We start from the raw sequence: 17085 nt of genomic DNA, 5'->3' as shown, positions 1-17085 counted from the left end.
CATTGAAGCACTATTTTGCTAAATCCATAATAACATGTCATCCAAAAAATTACTAAGACCAACTGCTCCCATTTTGTGGGCGTTTCGTTTACATTACATTACGGGAGAACGGTGTTTACATTGCTCCGTCTTAGAGTGGCCTGCACACTGCAGGCTAAATAGTCGGCCGACAGTAGATCCGATGATAGGCAATTTTTTTTTAAAAGAACTTGATTTATTTTAAAAGTTTTCAGTCAGTCTGGTGCAGGCTAAATACATGGTCGTTGTAATTTGCGCACGTCTATTCATCTTCGTACTGATTCATGAGCCCAAACCAACTATCGGCCGACTAAAAGTTTGCAGTGTGTGCACCTACAGAGTGGCCCTGATTTTCTTCACACCTTTCATACAAACGCAGCCTTGGATTTGTTTCTATGTGTTTATTTTAATTGTCATTCGTTTTTTTTTCTTGGATTGGATGAATGGGAAACACGTGTAGGATTTTTGCAGTTTTATTTGTTACATTTTATCTAGATCACTAGTTTATTCAGTTTCCTTTATGATCTACTGGAAGACGAATTTATATTCTTGAAAGGTTTTCCTTGTACCTTTATGTATCTACCTCTTCCATCATTCGTTTATTATCCTTCTTCTTTTCAAACTACTATCGTTACATTAATTACACTTCCCACATGATAGTCTCTGTATCTATTCGATTATTTATTTATTTTTTAGTTTAACAGACTGATATAATTCCAATAACGAATGTCGAGCGCAGTCTACAACTCGTTTCTTTTCGCAGACGGTTGGACCACAGACGACTTGGTGTTCCTATGGAAGGAAGGCGACCCGGTGCAGGTGGTGAAGAACTTACACCTACCTCGGTTCACGCTGGAGAAGTTCCTCACTGACTACTGCAACAGTAAAACTAATACCGGTAAGTGGATAACTGCTTTTGGATTATCAACTTTTGGAGCCCTCGGAAATTAAGTCTATATGTCAAGTCTTCTCTGTTATTTAACTTTTAATTAAATTCATTTCGTTAATCAAATTATGGAAATTCAATATCATTCGTCATTACAAAAATTTTCTTAATGTCAAAAACTCTTACCTCGTCATCAAAAAACCTAAAAATCCAATAATCAAATTTAAAACAACCGCAAAATAAGACACTGTACTGCTAGATCATGTCTTTTAACCGCTTGAATCTTCCAGGTGAATACAGTTGCCTGAAGGTAGACCTGCTGTTCAAACGCGAGTTCAGTTACTACCTGATCCAGATCTACATTCCGTGCTGCATGCTGGTCATCGTCTCCTGGGTGTCCTTCTGGCTGGACCAAGGAGCTGTGCCTGCGAGGGTTTCACTAGGTAACCTACTGATGATCATATCTTGAAGTCTTGAAGTCTGAAATCACCAATTTGCCTTAAGCAAGCGTGGTGGATTAACACTCATTCATTCTTCTCTTCATGAGAAGAGGCGTGTGCCCTACAATGAGTGGAACGGTAAAAAAAACTGATGATAATGACATCTTATACCTATATTGTGCTAAAAAACAACCTTCAAGAATTTAATCAAGAAAATATAAAAACTAAATATCGCGGTCTATTTCATATTTCATAAGAATTCATTTCATATGAGAATATATAACTCATGTCAAAGCAAACTAAGAAATATAACTGGAAATTGCAACTCGAAACTGTCATTCCCGGAATTCGAAACCGCTTCACTTTCCATGTAGAACACACACACGCAAGGACTTATGAATTTAATTCCCTTTTACATAGTGTGTAGGATCTAAGTGGAAAATATAATTTCCTGGGAATTTTCTAGAAGAGCGCTCGATTCTCGGAGCTTGTTTGCAACTGTGACACGTAACCGTTAGAGTTTCTAAGAAGGCTTTGCTTTGAGTAATACCTACATGGTCATGGAGTTCAGGGAATACCAGCCTTCAATTATTTCCTGTTGAGACACATGAATTACATTCTGGTTTCTATTTACTTTTGAGGTTTGAGGAAATTATACGTAGATGATTCTTCTTAGGAAGAACTCGTGTTATGAGAATATAATTTTAATGTTGCTTTGTGCTCTTTTTGTGCTTCGGGAGTCAAAACTGGACCAACCATTTATATGTTTTTAGTCAGTGACTAGTATAACTTTTCTTCCGTTTTTCTCACAGGAGTGACGACTCTACTAACAATGGCGACCCAGTCGTCAGGCATCAACGCTTCCCTACCACCCGTGTCCTACACCAAAGCTATTGACGTCTGGACAGGTGTATGTCTAACATTCGTCTTCGGAGCGCTACTAGAGTTCGCTCTGGTCAACTACGCGTCTCGCTCAGACATGCACCGAGAGAACATGAAGAAAGCGAGACGAGAGATGGAAGCAGCCAGCATGGATGCTGCCTCCGATCTCCTTGACACAGATAGCAACACTACCTTTGCTATGGTGAGCTCGAAAATTAATATCTTCATCAATGATTTGCTTTTGATTGATAGTTACGCTTTCAATTTTCTTAGAAGTTCGAGTGGTATTTTGACGATTTTACAAAACCTAGTTACTTAGTTTATTGTTATTATACTTTTGCATTGCAGTTCAGGCTTTTTCAGAAATAGACTTATCATTGAGTTTGAATGATGTGAATGATTCATTTGATTGATTGGATTTATTTGGTCTTTAGTTACGAGTTTTGTAGTGTCAGAGGTAGTTACAATCATTAGGTAGAAATTAGAATCAGTACCTAGGATTTAGGGTACATTATGATAGTCATGTTTTGTTCCCAAATTTTTATTACCTCTTTCAATAAATTGATCCACCATGTAATCATTTGCGCAGAACATTGCGTACCTATACATTTGCTGTCATCTAAATAAGGAACCATACAAAAAGTTAGTCTGGAACTTGAGTAGCTCCTAGCCATATGATTAAGTCGAAGATGCAATATGTCTCGCCCCCCTGACTGGTCTGCAACAAACAGAAACCCTTGGTGCGCGGCGGCGTGGTGGAATCCAAGATGCGGCAGTGCGAGATCCACATCACCCCGCCGCGGAAGAACTGCTGCCGCCTGTGGATGTCCAAGTTTCCCACGCGCTCCAAGAGGATAGACGTCATCTCCAGGATCACCTTCCCCCTTGTGTTCGCTTTGTTTAACCTGGCTTACTGGTGAGTATGGCTCCGAACGATCGACCATCTTATTGATGTTGTGATTTTGTGAAATATGCATTATGAAGTCCCTGTTGTTTTTTTGTGATGTTGGATTAGGCCCAAATGAACAAAATTCTTTACTCAATAGTCCAAACTCCCCCGTAGATACAAAAGAGGTGGCTGATGAAAGTCAGGAGCATGTACAATATACAGTTAACCACCCATGTTTAATCATTGTATTGTGAGTTATTGTGGAACATCTTTCAGGACTATAAGTAAGGAATGAAGTCAGCTCTAACGACGTCACTTCTTGACAATTCAAAAATGCCTGTAAGTGGTATAATTGAATAAATGCTTTGACTTTCAAACGATCATTTTAGACTTATAGGTTTATGATTCTTAGAACAGCCTTATAACCATGCCTTTTCCGATCGTCATCATGGATCGTTGTGGTGAAGTGTCGATGTGTAACCGTCGGGCTTGTGTCTCCGGTCAGGTCGACGTACCTGTTCCGCGACGAGGACGAGGAGAAGTGATTCTCCGAGTCCCTGGAGAGGGGCGTGGGGCCGCGCGTGCGGCTGGTGGCGGCCGTGGTGGCGCCCTACGTGCTGTTCGTGGTGTTCTACTCGCTGTGCTTCCGCGCGCGCCCCCCACCCCCGTCGCCCCCGCCCGCGCCCGCGCCCGCGCCTGCGCCCGCGCCCGCCCGTCGCAGCGCGCGAGCTCGCACGCAAGCACACCCACCCAGCCCACTCTAGCGAACTCATCCCATTCATTATCGTGACATATTATATTATCGTGTATTTTAATCGACGTCTTCCTCGTGGCAGCGTTATTCCCACTCAGTATTCGATGGCGTTAGTGTAATTAGTAAAGCTCAAGTGTCTATTTGTATATATATGTGACCCCGTGCCAGTTTAGACCAAGCCTCCGTTTTTTTCAAATTGAAGCAGTTCAAGAAAAAACGGTGAAAATAGACTCAAATTATGATTGGTCATCAAAACAACAGAACTTTTATTCGGCACTTATAAAGTCCCCAACTAATTGTGTACAAAAAAATATTTTACTTTCCGAGAATTAAAAATTTTCGATAATTTTACCAGTGATATGACTCCTTGTATGGATTCGTATGTAATGTAAACCTAGGTTAAGATATAAGAGGAACCCCAGAGGTTCCCGCATAATACTTTAGCCTTTAAAGTAAGGTACGTAAGGACTAGAATGGCACTAATGTGTAGTGGATGCGGGGTATTATTCAGTAGTTTTCACTTCTACAGTACGTGAACTGGACTAGATCTACTAGCTAATAGAGTTGATCAATTTTCATGTCGACATGTTCACAGGTATTGTATAAACCGCCAGAGATTAACAGTTGTTGACAATGAAACAGCAAGTACCATAAAATCTCTATGCAAGAATTTGTGCGAATTTGCTAATTAAAAAGTTATGACTGTGTATCTGTGGCAGGTGTAATTGGCCTAGTAATGTATCGCGTAGGTATCATTTACAACACATATTAACTATAAACCACATAATGTGAAAAGAAGGAATTTATAAAAAAACCTTATTAATTATATATTAGATAAGTATTACTAATTGGATATTCTCTTGCTGGGAATTTTGATATGAATGATCTTTGAGAATCTGCCGTCTGTCTGTCTGTCTAACAGACTAAAAGAGTTACCAGAAACGAAATTTGATGTAGTATTGTCACAACTAGACATGGCAAACAGGTATGGTCAAATACCTTTCCTACATCGAAAGGGTTTATTTCAACAACAAGATTACTTATAGTTCATGGATAAGGTATTCTTTCCTGACATTTTGACCATGTTTTAAAAACTTCCATTGTTCAAAATGAAATAATCACATGAAGTGTATCTCTCTCATTCATGTTTGCGTATGTCGATGACATTATAATATCTCCGAAATAAGTCTAACAAAAGATATTAAAATTTCCAGTAAGATTCGTAGGTAAATGGTAAACGTGTAAATAGTTGGGCCTACAACTTTCTACACCTGTGTCGCTCAGTGTACAGTTACCTATATTTAATATTACAATTATATCATTATTAACGAATGATAAGATTTTATTAACATTAATTTCTCTGTCTGTACGTATCACTGTAAATATTACTTAATGTTTCCTAATTACATTATTCGTACATATATTATAATCCCTTGAGCTATAGTTGCAAAGTACTCCAAAACTGCAATAAAAATAAAATCTTTTTTTACTTACACCAAAAGTGAATTCATTCTGGTCGTCCTGGATTCATTGAAAGTTACTTTTAACTTTGAATTCATGGCTCAAGGGACATTCTAAGGATATTCATTGAAATCTATTTAGAATCTCGTGTATGTATCATGACACCTTCAAATAAAATATCACTAATGCTGTGTTCGGCTATTAGATACAATAAGTCGTACATATTAACTTAAGCACATTCGTTTTTATTATGCGGCGGAGAGAACGCATCAGTTTCAATAACGAAAGGTTGGCCATCATTGGCTATATCGTCTTGCTTGTTCTGCACAAATATAAGAGTCAAAGACTCGGGGGTAACCCCTGTACTTTGTATACTATCATGAACGTTATCCTTATGTCGACAAGGCTCTGGGAAACGAAATAGCATTTTGTTTCAATTACACAATTCTTGCTCATTTTTCTCTTCCGTCCTTTAATTTGAATTTAGGTGTTGCCCACCGTGCGCAATACTCTAATCGCTTAGAATTATCCTTAATATATATTGTCGGGCTGTGACGAGGTGTAGCATCTGCATTATTATATTAATGTAATTTCGTTTGCCATTCGTTGTATGTAAGGAAATATTAGCCTATGTCCAACGCTCAAAATCTCATAGACGTATTAGGCACACGTAAGTGTTACCTTTTCGTATGTATGTTAATTATTGTAGACTCAATGTCTTAGTTGTTGCTATGTATACTACGATCCGGGGAGATTGTATCCAGTAGTTTACTCATACATAACGCCACTGATATCTTGTGGAGGAAATATTATCTGCGAGACAAGTAGACATTAGTTAAGTTTACATATTTACAATAAATGTTTCCATTATTAGGATATATGGATGTGTTACTGTTGAAAGCAGCTTCTCGAGGTACCACCAGTCATTCGGAGATACTTGTAGGATTTGCATTCGATGAACAACTTATAGTAAAACGAAGATTTGACTGAGTTTAAACCGCAAGTCTTGTGGTCAAAATTATTAAAAACATTTTCAATACATGTTGTACGCATGTTTCTGTAATTTCACGTTTAATTGTAAAGTCAATTAAATCACTGTATAATAATACATTTTCAACATATCTGTCACTGTTAAGATTTCGGTTGGTCCGACGACAGAATTACTTCGCAACGTAATGACGATCCAGGCAAAACTAACAACTAGATAGATCTCTTACATGTTTACGTTGTATTGGAAGAGGTGATGTATGAAGGAAGGTAGGATTAAGTAACACTGTATAATATATTGACCATAATTACGATTTTAGACGTCATAAAGGACGGTTTACCTCTTAAGATTATACAGTAAAGGTAGATAGTTTCATTCGTAAGCTATGTTGTACTCGATTGTTATGACATAGCTGATGACTGAGCTTTGTCATCTAATGCATCCGAGGGCGAATACCTCCTTCTTCTAACCATTCCCATTTAATTATAAAGAAACATTGTAAAAAATGATTTTAATAAAATTATACCAAAATATCTAAATGTTTTTTATTTCTTATCCCAGTCGTCAAATTACCTACAGTTTTAAGTATTTTGTAATTAATATTACGAAGTGTCCTGCATCAATTAAATCATGCAATTAGTATCGAGGGCAATACACTGAGGCAGACAATGATATGTCTTAAAACAAATATATTCTAGGTTTTAAAAAGCTGGAATAATGAAACAACACTTGTTACTTATTTAATTCATAAATACTACAATATAATTAGAATCTTAGTAAATGATCCAGCCACTCATTTACTTATACATAAAGCTTTTGGCAGATAACGAATTAAGCAGGTAATGAGAAAAAAAACAGGGGTTCCTCAAGGTAGCATCGTAGATTCAACTAAAGCATTTGACTGGGTCGCTATACGTCCCTAATCCGTTATCCGCCTAGTTCCTAATCCAAACATTACATGCGAATAATATAATAAATATACTATAGAGTATAATGTATGTATAACATATTAAAATAACCAAAACTATGCAAGTTTTGTAAATAAATTCTGAATGACGCATAAACCCACGAATTCTAAAGAAGTTTTAGATTTTTCCTTCACGCTGGCATGCTCGTATTTTTTCTCCTTCCGACTGTAAAAGAAAATGGCAATATAAACTCTGTGAAATTACATAATTTCGTCGTAGTCAATCCGATGACCCGTTTCATGACAAAAAGGTTTTAAAATATCGATTGTGTAATCATTGAGGCACTGAAGAAAGGACAAATGGAAAAACTTATGGAGCTTTTTCGGGTACAAGGATTACCAGTAGTCTATAGCCTTTCTCAATTAATAGACCGAAATAATAAAGTCAAAGGCCCGCATTCGGATTCTGTATTTACCGCTTTCAATCAATCAAACAAACTCTTCAGTTCTATAATAATTAAGTATAGATAACATCAAGCTTTAACTTTCCACTACAAAGAACACATTATCAAAACTTTACTTAAGACAATTTTGATCTCTTTGATCTAAACATAGTTTGGGAGGGTTGAAACTTTGAAACCCATGTTTTAAGAAGGCTGATACACCTTCATTTAAGGGTTTCGTAAACACTTGGGATGTTGGAAAATTACTGGGGAGCATACATTAACATTACATAATTTACTTGAGTGAGTCTTGCGTGGAATTTTTATAAACGATTTTCTTTACCAAAGCGGACAGCGGACAGCGGACAGTCTAATGCATTAATGAAGATGGGAAAGGTAAAACAATCAATTTCACTTACCACGATAAGCTTATAAATTTGAAAAATCGCTTCTTCCGGGTTGCAATCATCATTGGGCTGTTCGGAACTAATGGATCTCTTTCCATTGCCCCAGCCGGAGCTGAAGGTCAGCTGACCCTCGATGAGAACAGCTATGCTCGCGATCAGCAGGAACAAGACCAGGACACGACACATTTTGATGAATCCTATGCTTCCCACAGCTCAACTCCACACGGAATGGTCAAGGAAACCACTCTTCCCAGTTTTTATAGCCCCCAAGTAATAATTACGCGCCTTTAAGGTTTTCTATGCAAATCAAATGAAGCCCGTCCAATGTTAATGAAATGCCCACTCTTGGCGGAACATATCTCAACTTTGTTGTGGAAGATAATAAAAATTGTTTTTTCCAAGTGTTTTTGGATGTTTGGTAATTTTCCCGTGAGACCTTTTTTATCCTGTCAGGACCCAAATTATAGTCGCGTTCGGGATGGGACAGTGAAAGGTCACCGTCAAAAGATTGATGCTGTTATTATTTTCGGACTTTTCTAACGTAGGGTAAACTGGGTACGGTTGTGCCAGGGTACGGTAGTGACAGTCGCAGTTGTAACGAAACTATACGTAAAACGGGGGAGGTTGTGAGGGAGAAAGACGTGGCTCACAAGCCTAAACACGTTCCCCAGTATTGCGTTAGCCGGCGCACGACGTTGACGTAAGCAGGAGCCCACAGTGCTTTTCAACAATCAAAAGTAAGTATTTTTGTTCGATTTCGTTTCCTAATTACTGTTATTTTTATACAGATAGATTATCTTGTTATTTTTTTCTTTAAAAGTTGAATATTCATATTTAATTACAAGTGATTTCTTTTTACGTAAAGTATTTGGCAAAATCATGGCGATTTTTTGTTTTCAAAATGATGCGTTGGGTACGGTTGTGTCAATTTTTTTGGGTACGGTTGTGACGAATATCTTTACATATAATAAATCTCATATTATTGTTTTTTGCTTTTAGATGTCCAGGATACGTTTGCGGAAGACCGAAAGAGCGCAGTGTGATATCAAAAAATAAAAAGATGCCGATGAAGAAGTGAAACAAGGGATTTCGTACGTGTAGCTCAAGCTACAAGCCTTTCTACAGCTACAAGTTTGAACAGAGCAAATGTTGTTTTGTTGATTGTTAAAACTATGTTTGTAAGCTTATTATGTTAAACATTTCTACAATAAAAGATATTATAGACCATTTTGATATATGTTTATGCATGTCACAACCGCCCTTGGTATGTGGCCGGTTGTGACACTTTTCCATTTTTTTTAAAATTGATCTTATGAGTAATACATTGTATTAAGGAACAATATATGAGTGTTTTTACGTACACAAATGTACAAATTGCGATACAAGTTCCTTTTCTGCGAGCTAATTAGTCAAATATCAAAATTATTGGTGATCAAACGAAAATTGGCACAACTGTACCCAGTCTACCCTAATTTAGACGTAGGCGTCCGTAGGTGTATTCTCCTACGTATGTTATTTACAACCCGTCCCTTCTTTTATTCATACCTTTGTTGTTGCAAAATTGATGCTTCCATAAAGCATGAGTGATTGATACCTCGACTATGCACTCGTCTACTGTTACAGTAAAACATTATTGTTCTTTCTATGTGGACGTCTAAAAATACGAACAGTAGTGGGAGTTCCTGTATTTTGATGGAAAAATGGATGCAACATGTAGCGTTGAGTTATTAAAGGACTCTTTGGTACCTAAGTATTTGTAAATAATATCAGTTAAAAGTTACTTGATGCTCCTGACGAAGTCGATCTTAAAGAGTTCTTATTATAGTAGGTGCAAAAGGTACAACACAGCAAGTTGGCTTAGAACGCTACATTTTTTTATTTATTTCTCTTCAAACAAAGCTATCTTAGTACCTATCTACTCATATTGATTATCAGGGACATAAAGGGTGCTACACTGTGTAGCTGGAGCAAGTTAACATGCGCAATCTACTTGCACCGTGTAGATGCACCTTAATATTAAATGCTGACGCTCAGTACGCAGGTGAATCCTGGAGACATCTCCAAATTATTATCAATATTTAAAAACCGAATCTATATGTTTATCAGGATACAAAATGAGTTCTCTCAGAATGCGATCAACAAAATCCGCGCAAAACTGTAATATCGTTCTTAAAAATATGACATTCCAGTTTTTATTACAATTGCAAGGATAAAAACATAAAACAAATAAGTATAACATATCCCCAATCTAACATCCATCGAGTAATTGACAACAACGCGTTACAAACACCAATCCAATTAACAGTGTCATAGATAACAATATGACAAAACCTAGGATAAGCGACGAATCAGTATTGTCTAGTTTACCTAACAATACGGTGATTGAATATTTAAACTAGCTCCTGAGACAATAGAAAAGCATTGTAGTAACCTTATACTCTTTCATCAGAACATAAACCGCTTTTCTGGCAAAATTTTAGATATTGAATTATTAATTGATAAATATTCTATTGATATAATATGTCTTTGTGAGACATGGTTAAAGCCTGATAAAATGTCATTTAATGTAAATAATTTTGTGGTTGCCAGTGTGTTTAACAGAGTTTCAGCTGAGGGTGGAGGTACAATAATTTTATCTAAGAGTAATTTAAAATTTAAAAATAGATTAGACATTACCTCTGGCTCTGTTGATCGCGTCTGCGAAGTAGCATGTGCAGAGATAGAAAGCCATATAATAGTATGCGTTTATAGACCACCAGCATCAAATTTTTCTTTATTTCTCGTTCATATGGAGGATATTCTCTCAAAAGTTATTAAAAGTAATAAATTAGTCTATATTTGTGGTGATTTTAACATAGATCTTCTCACTGAATCATCTGATAAATGTAACCTTTTAGCGTTATTTAATTCATTTAATCTTAATTATTTATTTAATGATCCCACTAGAATTACGGCTACTTCTAGTACCTGCATTGATAATATATTTACTAATAACAGTAATATCGAACATTCTTCCTTAATATCTGGTGTACGGTCGGACCACAAAGGTCAGCTTGTTAGTTTTAAAACTAATAAAATAAATTCATTAAATAAGATAATTACTTTTAGACCATTGAACAAAAAAACTTTGCAAAAATTTCAAGATAATACTTCGGATAAATTAAATTCTATTAACATGGACTGTAAAGAACCAAATAAACTATTTAAACATTTATTTAATACACTCTGCCAGGAACTTAATAAGTCATGTCCGAAAAAAACTATTAAAATCACTCACAAATTTAAATTCAGTGAATGGTCTACTAAAGGGATTAGGATAAGCAGGGATGTCCTATATAACTTGTACCACGAAAGGTCATTGACTTCTGATCCAACTTTTCATGACTATGTAAGAAACTACTCGAAGATATTTAAAAGGGTATGTATTTTGGCTAAGTCGAAATCAATTAGTAATAAAATAGCCAAATCAGACAATAAAATTAAAACGGTCTGGAATATTATAAATGTTGAAACCGGCCAAACTAAAATGCGGGATGCTGACCCGCGGTTAGTTATTGATAATGCTGTTATCTCAGATAAGGTAGAGGTTGCCAATGCTTTTGACACCTTTTTTTCAAACATTCCCGTAGAGGTTACCAAGTCCCTTAATTCATCTTCAATATTAGCTGAGACGTTACTTCGACAGAACTTCAGTAGAAATATACCTGACTTCCAATTTCAATATGTCTCTGATTACACGATCAAAAGAGCATTCAAGTCTTTAAATCTAAAAAAGACTGAGGACTTATGGGGCTTTTCTGTCACAGTCATTAATTCCATTATTGAGAGTGTTGCCCCAATACTTAGTGAAATCTTTAACCTTTGCATTGACAACGGTATCTTCCCTGACTTGATGAAACTCAGCAAAATTGTTCCTATCTTTAAATCAGGCTGTAACAAAAACCCTTCCAACTACAGACCTATTTCAATCCTTCCAGCCTTTAGCAAAATCTTCGAAAGGATCATGTTGGATCAGATGTTAAGACATTTTAATTTAAACAACATATTTCATGACCGTCAGTACGGCTTTACAAAGGGTAGGTCTACCACTGACGCAAGTGCAAGATTGATCACCCAAATCTTAAACGCCTGGGAAGATTCGCGGGATGCTGTGGGCATTTTCTGCGACCTTTCTAAGGCGTTCGATTGCGTTGACCACGACACTCTCATTTGTAAGCTGAACCACTACGGAATTCGTGGTAAAGCTCTCGCGCTCGTCCTTTCGTATCTATCAAATAGACAGCAAGTAGTAGACGTAAGTGGCTCAACTTCATCTGGGTCATTAGTAAAAATGGGCGTGCCGCAGGGCTCAATTTTAGGTCCCTTTTTATTCTTAGCTTATATAAATGATCTCCCGTATATGATGTCTGTGATCTCTGATATTATTTTATTTGCTGATGACACTTCCCTTGTCTTCAAAATTAACAGAAAGGAATCTAGTCCTATAGACGTAAACGATAGCTTGGTTACTCTGAGCAAGTGGTTTGCCGCGAATAACTTGCTTCTTAATTCTTCCAAAACGAAATGCATTAAATTCTCTTTACCTAATGTAACACCAGTAGGGCTCAATATCGTTCTGGACGATAATAAATTAGATGTTATTAGTCAAACCGTCTTCCTGGGCATCACCATTGACTCTAAATTGCAATGGGGTGCCCACATCTCAGCACTGTCAAAGAGGCTGAGTTCCGCAGCTTATGCAGTCAGAAAAATAAGACAGATTACTGACGTTGCTACTGCTAGGCTCGTGTATTTCGCTTACTTCCATTGTATTATGTCCTATGGTATTTTACTGTGGGGGGCAGCGGCTGACGTAAACTCAATCTTCGTTCTCCAGAAAAGGGCAGTTCGTGCAATTTATGGCCTCGGCCCTCGCGAGTCATTAAGAGAATTATTTAAAGAAATTGATATACTTACACTACCTTCTCTTTATATACTAGAAAATATCATGTTCGTACGCAAAAACTTAAATCAATTTAGTGTTAAAAGTGATATACATTCCATTAATACAAGAAACAAGCACAAGCTAGTAGTTCCGAGATTCAGATTAACGAAATCAAATAAATCGTTTTTAGGGAATTGTGTCCGTTTTTACAACAAGCTGCCTAAGTGTGTAACCGATCTCACGGATATAAAATTTAAGAACACTTTAAAATCCACCCTAATTAAAAAAGCTTATTATAAAATTCAAGACTTTGTTGACGATAAAGATATTATATGGCGATAACTCATCTCTCCATGTGTGGCTTCCCTGGCAATTAAACGACTTTTTCTTCTCCCTTTGCATTGTATAGATTTACAGTTTAACTTTCTTGCATTGTATAATTCTGTGAGCTTACTATTGTTATGTAATAGACTGTTTGTACTGTGACTATATTACTTTTTAAAAAGAGTGTCTATGGAGTTTCTTGCCGGCTCTTCTCCATGAGACCAACTTTTTGGAACCGTGCAACTAATGTGACGTTTCATAGGTGCCTGCAAAGGCCTATGTGAAATAAAAAGATTTTGATTTGATTTGATTTGATTTGAATCACAAACAAATTAATCTTTGCTTTGGCTTCTCAATTCCACATCGTTTCATATAAAAGCCGAAGACATTTTCTTAGCTGCATCACATCTTACCATTCAGTCATTCATTCGACTATATTTTTTTCATTATTTTCATTCTCCATTTTGAAAAATGAAGGCCGTTAGTATTTTCGTCCTCGTCCTGGCTTGCCTTTGCTTACTCGCTGAGGCTCAGTTGACGTTCACGTCTAGTTGGGGGGGCAAGAGGGGGGCGGTGGCTGCTACCATGTCTTGCAGGAGCGATGAAACTATTAACGCTATTTATAAGTTGATACAGGTAAGAATTTGTTATCCTACTAGTTGTTTCTTGAAGTTTCAACCGCTTCTGGGTGGGAAACTATTTACTGCACCCGGATAAAAGTAGCACATAGTGAGTGACATAGATTACGTCCTTTCTCCTTGTCTGTGTGCCAAATATTAAAATTGGTTCAGTTCAGCAGTTTTGGCGTGAAAGCCGGACTGACACAAACACGCAGGTTTTTCGTATCCGATTGTCACTACCATATTAATAATTTACCCGTGTGTCTATGATTTTTTTTATCTAGTAGTGTAGTATGTTTACTATATACCTAATATGTAATAACATGTACTATTAAAATTGATTAGGTAGGGACCGATCCATGAGAAATACATTTTAGTATCTAAGTGTTTACTATGGAATAATATTTCTCTTTTCAGAATGAGGCCGAGAGACTCCTCCTTTGCCCCCAGAAGCCCTGAAGCGACTTACAAACGAAGTTTCCTTACAACAATCCTTGCTCTGATTAAACTGAGAATTTATTTTATACTAATTGTTGTGACTACACGGTTTTAGCACAATTTGGATCCATGCTGTGTTAAATATTTGTTGATCGCTTAGAAGAAATAAATATGCTTTGTTGATTTGGTTGTTTTATTTTAAAGTTATTGTAGCTACCTACCTCGTTTCAACGCAAGCTGAACCCTAAAATCACCCAAGAACCACTATATGGGTGAATTAAAATCACATGAATGTACGTTCAGCAATTATTGATTCGTTGTACGGACACAATAGATTACACCTTACTTAAAGCACGTTAAGTAGTTGAGGTTGCAATTTGTACAGGTGGGGTTAAGCAACAATAGTTGAGTTTGAACTTTGCATGGGCGGAGTTAAGTAGCAATCAATAGACGAGGTAGCAATTCGTGTGGGTGTGAGTGAAATATCTGGACTGCGTAAGTATAAATGAAACTAAAACGTATGTTACAATGATTTATTTTACAAATACAATAATTAGCTGGACAACAGTTCTCAGTTTAGTAGGTTAGGGCGATAGACCGCCTCAAGTTAAAGCTCCTCTTACAATATTGCACCTGTACTCAGTGACGCCATTCCTACAGGGCCAAAAACCCATATGGGGCTCCCAAAACTGGAAAAAATCTATTTCATACACCAAGCGAGCTCACAATAAAAAAAAAAACAATTTATTTACAATTTTCAAAAATTTCTGGTACTTTTCTCTTTTTATATGGCAACACTAAAGTTTTTGCGCTGTGTTGCCACGTAATAACTAGATTTCACACCAATTATAATTAAGCTGTACATAGATATATAAAATGTACGTAAATCGGAACTATTGCATTGAAATTAAATTGAGTAAATTATAACAAGGTTATAAGTAATCATAAGTTGTTATATTACGAGTAATATACTGCATGAGGTCACAACACAACAAAATACTGTTATCAACTACAAAATCAATGCAATTGCTAAAAAATAAATAATGTGGATTCCTTTAAACATGTTTATACATAATTTGATTAATTTACTTCAGTAAAATTGATCAGTTATCTGGCAAAATATTACCAGAACTAGACCAATCAGATTTTTTCTATAAACATTTACTTAAACATCATTTTCCTAATTATAAAGCTGATAAAAACAATTTATTGTAAAACATCTCTCTCTACTGATTACTTTATAAGCTAAATCGATATAAAATCATTGTAAATATGTATATCAAAATCAGTTGTGCACCAACTAACGTACATGCTTAGCAAAAAATGTGTAAAAACCAATACTACGATATAAAAATATATATCTCTTTTTAAAATTAACTTATGAAATGTTTGCAAGCTCTATGGTTACAGGTAAGACTTTTTTATCGACTTATGTGACAGAAAAGTGGTTTTCATTTCTCTATGGGTCCTTTAAAAGGAAATATATTGTCCTTGGTACAGAATAGTCGTATACATATAGGTGTTTCTTAACATTTAGAAGTCTGTTCATTTAGTTTTTACCTATAACCAGAGAGCTCTTTACATAAATACATTCCCAAACGGCTTGTTACAAATTTAATGTGTCATTCAAATTATTTCTCCCATAAAGTAGACAATAATAGGATTCATTCCCAAAAAATGTATGACTTAGTTACTTATCAAATTTAATTAAAATGACACATTAAATTCTAACAACTAATGCTAACCTAAAATTAATTATTGAACGACAAAAAAAATATAACAAAAATATTTATACACATTAGTATTTGGTTTCTAGACGTCTATAATATTATACGTACAAATATTTAATAATTATAATTTACCACGCAATTGTATTAAAAAAACTGTGTTATCTATTATACACCAGTCGTTTATTTATGATTTTCACATAAACAACGACGTTACAATATTTTTAGACGATTATAAATTTTAATAAAATGATATAGGGTTCATAATTCAATAAATTATTACTTTATTGCAACCTTTCGAATCTTCTGTATTATGATTTATAAATTAGGCAAGACTGAAGTTAGCGGCTTTTACTATCATTGTTCTTACAATTTTTGATAACAATTCGTAAAAGAAAAAAATATATATATACCTAACAATATCTCAACTCAAAGAAAGTTTAAATAAGCGAAGAATTTTTGAAAAAGAATAACTTAAAACGAAGTAAAAAAGAACCTGTAAACAAGTTTTGGGATCAAATCCCATGAAAATTGTGCTAAAGACTACACTGCTAGAATAAAAACTATTTTAAGCACCTCTTTTACAAAAAAATAGTAATTTTCATTGGTGGAACATAATTGAATGTAGTGCTTTATAAAAGTAAAATAAAAATAAAGATTTTACACTTCGTTGTGTTAACTTTACTGGTATATTATATGTTTGCATTATAAGTAACTTAAAACAGAACTATTTTAGCTACCAAAGTTAAGAGAGTACAGCCAACCATTGCAAACTGAGTACATTTATATCAAATCTCAATTGTTATTTATTTATATTAAATAAAAAAAGTATTTGCAAAGTATTGCGTTTTATTTGATAAGCAGAAGTTTTTTTATATACTCCATTTCATTTCTAAGACTGACTGTACCCACCTTCGAATTCTGAATTATTGTTACAGTGCAACAAAAAATAACAAAAAAAGATTTAAATTAAAGCC

The 17085-nt window shown here is 35.5% G+C and overlaps 1 protein-coding gene and 1 long non-coding RNA gene across 10 annotated transcripts in view; both read left to right on the top strand.

Annotated features, from left to right (window-relative positions):
* Positions 1-6851, top strand: part of LOC110376753 (glutamate-gated chloride channel) — a 34488-nt gene extending 27637 nt beyond the window's left edge. For 4 of the 9 annotated variants that reach the window (XM_021335333.3, XM_021335336.3, XM_021335335.3 and 1 more), the window contains 5 exons: positions 782-916; positions 1195-1347; positions 2157-2428; positions 2958-3142; positions 3621-6851. In XM_021335333.3, coding sequence (XP_021191008.1) covers positions 782-916; positions 1195-1347; positions 2157-2428; positions 2958-3142; positions 3621-3660 — 785 coding nt within the window. In that variant the 3' untranslated portion in view covers positions 3661-6851. Of the gene's footprint in view, positions 1-781; positions 917-1194; positions 1348-2156; positions 2429-2957; positions 3147-3391; positions 3578-3620 lie in introns of those variants that run through there. The other 5 variants (XM_021335338.3, XM_021335341.3, XM_021335339.3 and 2 more) reach the window with 3 other exon arrangements.
* A 1781-nt stretch (positions 6852-8632) lies between these two features.
* LOC135118497 (uncharacterized) lies at positions 8633-9308 on the top strand. Its single transcript, XR_010277615.1, has 2 exons — positions 8633-8812; positions 9075-9308. It is a non-coding gene; the product is annotated as an uncharacterized LOC135118497 (long non-coding RNA).
* The last annotated feature ends 7777 nt before the right edge of the window (positions 9309-17085 follow it).

The sequence above is a fragment of the Helicoverpa armigera genome, chromosome 23 (assembly GCF_030705265.1).
Source record: "Helicoverpa armigera isolate CAAS_96S chromosome 23, ASM3070526v1, whole genome shotgun sequence".
In the NCBI taxonomy this organism is placed as follows: Eukaryota; Metazoa; Arthropoda; class Insecta; order Lepidoptera; family Noctuidae; genus Helicoverpa; species Helicoverpa armigera.
This window is presented reverse-complemented; position numbering and strand designations above follow the sequence as displayed.